General features: G+C 40.4%; 1 protein-coding gene across 1 annotated transcript; it reads right to left on the bottom strand.

Annotated features, from left to right (window-relative positions):
• Positions 1-1,284: 1,284 nt before the first annotated feature.
• On the bottom strand, positions 1,285-7,107 carry LOC140076039 (chemerin-like receptor 1). Its single transcript, XM_072122565.1, has 2 exons — positions 6,414-7,107; positions 1,285-2,752 (listed from the first exon to the last, which is right to left on the bottom strand). Exon 2 carries the CDS (start codon positions 2,733-2,735, stop codon positions 1,641-1,643), a length of 1,095 nt encoding a protein of 364 aa, XP_071978666.1. The 5' UTR covers positions 2,736-2,752; positions 6,414-7,107; the 3' UTR covers positions 1,285-1,640.
• Positions 7,108-7,637: the final 530 nt, after the last annotated feature.

The raw sequence follows: 7,637 nt of genomic DNA, 5'->3' as shown, positions 1-7,637 counted from the left end.
CTAAATATGAGCTGGGTTTTGAATACCACCGATCTAATATTGATGACCTATCCTTAGTCGACTCCACTTGGAGGAAGTGGAAGTTCTCATGGGAAAACGTCACAAAATGATTGCGGTTGATGCTGCAATCATAATGAATTCTAATGAATGACAGATGGGAAGTAATTCTGCTATTCCAACAATATATTATTTCCAAAAAACACCGAATTACAGAATTATAGAGATAAAAAAGTTAAACATGGAGACCGAAAGAATTATCGCCAAATAAAGTATAAATCCAAAATTATTCTCCATGACATACATGATGTGGAATTAAAAACTGGAAGTTGACATTATTGTAATATTATAATTATAAAGAAAATTCCATTTGAATCTTTATGTAAATAAGGTTGTAAGTGCACTAGGGGTGTGGCCATAACTGCCGATGCACCTTAGTTGTATGGTGTTTGCCTGCTAATACTCTGCTTTCTGCCGGTCTTAGCCCCTCTCCCGTCAGACCTATACTCTTGTTGCCAAGAAGAATCCATAGAGTGAAACGGGAGATGGTATGGACTTCAGGGTCAGCAAAGAGTGAGGGGTGGGGCTTAGCAATGTGCTTGTTCCCTTCTCTGCTCATTACAGGAAGCAGCACCTTCGTGTCTGCTCTGTCTTGTGTACTAAACAGTTTACTTTCTCTCATCCCTTGCCCCTACAGCTGCGTATTGTTCACAAGCCTGCGCTGCACATCACCCCCTTCTCTCTGGGTTTTGACAATGCTACAGATAGGTCAGTGACGAGAATGGGGGAAGGTCACATAGCATGAAAACTATTTATTTCTGTGTGCTATGTCTCCTCTGTCCTCTGTACTCATCCCTCCACAGTGTCCTGGAATGAGGGGAGAGAGGTAGCATGTGCAGAAAGGCCTGACTGACATATACATCATAGCAGGTAGTGTGCATGATATAGGTATGTCAAAGTGTGTCAAAGGTTCTTTCCAAAACTATTTTGGGCCAGGTAACTTTGGGTCACTTTAAGACAGTCAACTGTATTCTGAAGGACTTTATTCCGGTGAAGGGGTCAGGTTGTAGACTGCGTCTAACTAAATATAAATCAGTATATAGGTAAGACATCAGAAGGAGAACAGAACAGAAAGAAGACATGGATCATGTCAACAAGAATTCTCCTCTATGCCGGCCTTAATACATGAGATCCATAGAACCAGTCTCAAAAGTAACTTGTCGTAATATTCTTATTCTATTTGATAGGAATATCAAATGTCTCCTTAATTTCGATTATTTGCTCAAAATCTTTTCAATGGCCAATAGAGAATTTTCCAATAGTTGACAATGGCTTGACTTGAGACGTGACAATGGACAACTTTCCAATGGATTCTCACCAATCGTACAGTTATGATGTCACACTAGTTTCCCACAAAAACTGTCCTTGGTTTTGAAGACCTTTGTAGTTGGTGTGATGATTGTTCTGGTTGACATGTCCAGGATCTAGCATCTTCTTCCGATGACTACTCAAGGGTATGAAGCTTCAAACAGTTGGTTATCAGAGCAAGGGACAACACGACGCTGGAAAAATGTATAGAGTAGACTTCATTAGGTTAAATACGTTGATTCTTTGTGAGCATAATGGATCCAGATTATGCCTCGTTATGTGTTGCTACTTCTGATGCTACTGATGAAGTCGGAGAGCCCCATTCGCATCTGTCCACCGCTTAGCACATACAAAATAGGGTTCAGGCAGCAGTTTGTATAGGCAATGTTTACGAAGAGCGGCATGTATAGAAAGACATTCAGCATGGCTACCAGGTCTCTATTAACAATAGCGGTAAATAACACAGTCTCCGATATGACTACTGGAGTCCACGTTATAAAAAACACTGCGATGATCATGAGGACAATTCGATAGATCCTGTGGGTATTAATGGTCTTGGATTCTCTGACCTGAATAGCTATGGTTACATTGCAAACTATTACAATGCCAAGGGGTAAAAAGTAACCCATAATAATGAAAGGTATCACAAACTTCTCTGCGGTAAACAACATATGGCTCCAAAGATCCAGTGCCATCTGGCCACCACAACATGTATCGGATGAGCATTGTTGGAACAAGGGGTTGAACTTGGTGTAGATTTCAGAGTATAAGATGTCTCCTGTAGCGTTACCACTACTTATATTATACCTGATGTCAAAGGTCTCAGTGTTCATGTAGCTACAGATCACAAAATCTCCAATTTTGACTTCACCGCCAAAGTAGAAGACTGGGATGCAGGACAGAATTGTAAAAATCCAGATGAAAGAACAGATCCAAAATGAAACGCGTCGGGACATGAATTTGAGATGAAACATGGGTTTTGCTACGGACAATACTCTGGCAATATTTAGGGCGATAAGTATGAAGACACTGGCGTACATATTGGTACATAACGAAAAGAGAAAGAGTTTGCAGACGTGCGGCCCCATTGTCCAGGAGCCTTCTAATGTTGCGGTGGCATGAAGGGGTAAGGTCAGGAGACAAAACGCATCGGCAATGGCCAAATTTAGGAACCAGTACTTAGACTTGTGGTTCTTCATGACGAATCCAATAAAAAAGATGACAATTGCATTTCCCACCAATCCTACCAGGCATATCACAATGGACATGATGAAATTGAAGTACTGAAAGGCAATGTAGTAAGAGTTATATTTTTCCACGATGAGGAGTAGATCCACAATGGGATAACAGAGATCTTGGGACAAAACCATGATTCCAGTGTTAGATCCTGCAAATGAGGACAGACATTTAGTAAGAGTCCATCACAATCCATCATTGGTTATGTAATCAGTTATATGAAAAAGTATACACACCCCACTTTAGGAAACTAGTGGCCAAAGAATCCCAAGATGCCCATGGCATCCCTACATAGCAAAACATCTAATACACTCAACTGTATTCTTGCATCTGTTGCTTAAAATCAAACATCATTATAAACGTCTATGTGCAATGGTGCCAGCACAAAGGTGTGTAGGACCTGCAGAGATAAGGTCACATGACTCAATTTGTGCAGGTCCTGAATCCAAAGTGATAAGAGGAGAATGTATTTTCCTCTGTGCGATCTTGTCTGGCATCCGTATTAGTTTAGGGGGTCTCAAGTATATATTTAGTGTGGTTAATTCATTTAGGGGGGTTGATTTGGGGGTTTAAATTTATTTAAAAGTTCTGGTTTGGGCCTTTGACTATTTAAGGGCGCATTCACCTGCCCGGCAGGCATACCGCCGTGTGCTGGAGAGGAGGAGGTGACCCCTCCTCCCTCCATAGAAAACTGCGGCGCACGGCCGCACACTCGCCGAAAGATAGTGCAGGCTCTATCTTTTTGCGGTGTGCGGCCAGGATCGGTGCCACACGTGTGCCGCTATTGCTGTCTATGGGGACGTACATATACATATACAATATACGTCCCCGCAGATGGCCATGTGAATGAACCCTAAGGGAGACTTCCAATTATTGTAGTGTAAATATTTATTCTGGTGTTTGGGGTCTGTTTTAATTTTAAGGTTTGGATTTTTTGTGCTACTCTGGAGTTTGGGGATAGGCTGTAGAAGCACGCGTCAAGTTTATCAGGACAGTAAAATTTTTAGACATCAGTAGTTACGGTAGTCTGAGCCACGTATAAGGGGGAAGTTAAACAGATGGCATCACTTGAAAGTCAAAATATATCAATTGTTACAAGCATTTTAGGCAAAACATATTCACCCAAGTGTGAAACTCCATATAATCCAGCGTGAACTTCAGGGAAACGGGCTGAGCACACCATGTAGTTACTCCATTAAGGAGGACGGCATCCAGCACATCATGTGACATTTCGGGGCGTGGCACCTTCTTCAGACATAGACAAAGGGGCCATGCCCCCGAAATGTCACATGATGTGCTGGATGCCGTCCTCCTTAATGGAACAACTTTCCACCATATTTTTTGTATGGACCATTCATATATTTATATAAATTAATCATATCTGCTCATAGACATGGCAGTCTGGGCAGGATGGAGGTTAATAGTAAAATAGATGATATCACTTGTAAGTTAGTGGATTCATAGAAGTTACATCTTTTCAGAGGTTTTCAAAAAGTAAAAACATTTAATTTTTAAGAAACTAAAGGTAATCCTTCTAGCTGTATATGAAGCAACAGCAAATAATTACTGACATGAATGTACAACATACAGAGACAACATATAGATACACAGACCAGCAGAATTGTAATCATATCCTCTTTGTTGTGTTAATGGAACCAAATATTAAGAAACATTCATCTCTCGAGTGGCTCACATCTCGTATGCAGCTATTATCCCAATAATATCATTATAAATGCATTATGCACATTATCCCAGGACCTGTTACAATTACTAGCATTAAGTGCACAGTCAAAGGCGTGGACCTTCCCCGAAAAACAGGAGTAGTAGAGCTACTTATTCTTGTTATGAACATAGGGTTTTACGTGGGACTGCACAACCATAGTAAAACCCAAACAAAATTACATTTAAAATGTTTAAAAAGCATTTATTTTGGTGGGTAGATGTAGTACTTTTCTGAAAAAAAAAAATGTTGTGCCAAATTTTGGCAAATATAGATGTAGCACTTGGCACTACCCAAGTGTATATATTGGACTATCAATAGATGTAATGGAAAAACCGCACAGATAAGTAACACATTCATCTATACAGTAACCAGTACTTACTGATATGTCAGTTTTTGGGTTTTTCTCTTATATTTTAGGTTAGATAGAGATGTAGCAGTGCTGATTTTGCTGTACTGTTCATCCATTGCATTGTCATAATAGTAACAGGAAAAATTGGATGTAAAATTGTTATTAACAATCCTTCGAAAACCACATGGTAAAAGGTTGTATCAGCTTCATGTTACAATTTGTTCCAATTTTATTAGATACTGTCTAAATTACCGTATATACTCAAGTATAAGCAGACCCAAGTATAAGCCGAGGCACCTAATTTTACCACAAAAACCTGGTAAAATCTATATGCTTTTACTCGAGTATAAGCCGAGTTTGGGTTTTCAGCACATTTTTTGTGCTGAAAAACTAGGCTTATACTCAAGAAAATATGGTATTTCCATTTCAAAATATAGATGTAAAATTTGAGCAATATCTACTAAAACTATCGTAGATATCCCCCCCCCCCAATAAATGTTGCCCCTAGGCAACTACCCCTATAGCTCATATCCACCTGTTACATAAACTCCACATTGAACTTGTTGCCTTCTCCCTTCCAGAAAGTCGAACTACCAATAAGTGTCTCATTAATATTTAATTCCATTACCATATACATAAATATCATGAAATATAGACAAATTGCAACTAAACGACCGATTAATTTTTCAGACGGCAGAATTTTTTTTTTTTTACCTGCGCCCTTGGAGATGTTCCCTGTTTTGTGCTTCTGCTGCTGCAGATGAATCCAACAAGCACATTATCTCTCCCTCTGTGGTTTACGATCCAGAAAGACAATTTTCTGCTTTCAACTCTATTACAAATATCAGCTATTTCCGCTGAGACATTTCGCTGATGAGTCCTGCTTAATGGACTAACTCAATATGTTCTGTTTTACTCAATATCTCAATATTAAGTGTAGGTAATTAAGGGATAGTCTTAGGACCGGCCTCGTAACGTCGGGCGGCTGAGATATTACAATAACATATTTGCAGGGATGAAATGTAGATGGATGTGGCCACCGGAGGAGATGGAAAAAAAGATGCAAAATGTTCTGGTGTTGTTTCTAATGCTCATAAAAATTGCATCATTGGAAAATTTTCCTAATTTTTTCATATGATAATTACACGGAGATGAGTGGCGCCATATTGATTCTTATTTTCTCTATTTCCTCTATATCACGGGTCACTCAGGTATACAGAGTTCTTATTTCATGAGGCTACAATACATGTTTATTGCAGCGTCACAAGTGTTAAAGGGAACCTGTCAACAGGTCCTCATTTTCACTAAAGACAGGTTGCAGAAGCCCATCACACCTGCATTGAAAATATGTTTTTCTGCTTTCTCTAAGTATTTGCATTACAATATAATTGTGTGTTATAACTTACCTTGTACCCTGACAGAATCCTCTGTGTAGTAGCAGGGGTTGGGCTTTGGTTTTAATGGATTTAAAAAAACAACACATGACTTGTGTGTGCTGCAGACTCCTCAGCTCTCAGCCTCCACCTTTGTACTTCTGTACAGCTCCTCCCTTCCCTACTGTTGTCAGCTCACCAGGCTGTGAGCTCTGTTCCTGTGAAGGAGGGTGGGGGCTGAGAGCTGAGGAGTGAGGAGCACAGGCAAGTCATGTAATGTGTTTTGAAATGCATACAGCCCCCTCAGGTTGGGTATGAAACGTCCCTTCTAGAATTTCCTCTTTTATGTTAACATTCCCCTGCTTACCTTTAAAGACATCCTCTCCAGTCAAATGTACATGAAATAAACTGAGAAGAATCACTTTTTAACTTAGATGAGTCACTTTTAAAAGCTAGAAGGGGAGTTTCATTTCAGATGCCCCAATATTCATTTTTATAGTGCCTAGAACCATGCTTCTGGTGTCATTGTAAAGATGAGGATTTTGTCTTTGGAAACACATCATGTGTGCTACAGAACTGGAGATACAGGAAATTAAAAAAAAATAGTCAGGAACTTGATCTTTATCTTCAGTTTGTGTTTCCTACTATGTCTTTAACTGTCCCTGCTTGCAAGGAGGCTGGATGGGCTCTGGCTGTAGCAACAAACTCCTTGTTGGAGGTGGGTGCCAGGTGTTCTCAATCAACATGGCTTCTACCATACCACAATCCTTCCTGGTGAAATAGTTGGGCCACGATAAATTGCTTTGCTTGGGGCCCTAGAAATACCAAATGTGGCCATGATTACAGATAAAATATGCAGTCCCCTGGAAGCATCCACATTCTCCTCTATCCATGATCTCCCCCAGGCACATTGGACTCATGTCACACCGCTTCCCTATGGCACCAGCTTCATGATGATTCTCTCCACTGTTTATATCCTTATTTCCTGTTTATATTTTATATCCTTTTCCATGAAGGAAATGACCAAGAAGACCAGCAAAGTGTCAAGATCCACCATTTGAGCAACCTATAAAATAAAGACAACATAGTGTACAATAAAATATAGACATACAGCGTATTCAGTGACATGTAAGCAGCCGGTATATGATAGAGACAAACAATGAATCCACTGAACAGTATCAGATAACTAATCAGTTCATTTACCAAACCAGACAACCAATTATACAGGATACATCTGCAGTGCATGTGCGGCAAGGGGAGATCAGAAGGTTGACCACAGGCTGCAAGTCATATTATATCTGAGAACTACGTGAGAAGAACTGGAGGTAATAGATCATACAATCCGTATTCCGGTCATCTGCTCCTCTGTTAGATCAGCTGGGACCTCTGTCTATGGTCAGAATAGGGGACAGACCCCCTCCCCACCAGCACTTCCAAGTTGAATAGGTCTTACCATAACCTGTCAAGAGAAGGTCCATTTGACCATGGAGGCTGGATCCTCTAGAGCAGTGGTCCCCAACCTTTTTTGCCCAGGGACCGGCTGTAAACATATATTTTCTCCAGGGACCGGTGGGTAGGGGGATGCGGTCTG

Source organism: Engystomops pustulosus, chromosome 8, assembly GCF_040894005.1.
Source record: "Engystomops pustulosus chromosome 8, aEngPut4.maternal, whole genome shotgun sequence".
In the NCBI taxonomy this organism is placed as follows: Eukaryota; Metazoa; Chordata; class Amphibia; order Anura; family Leptodactylidae; genus Engystomops; species Engystomops pustulosus.
Note: the sequence above shows the minus strand (reverse complement) of the source record. Positions and strands in the feature narration are given on the sequence as shown.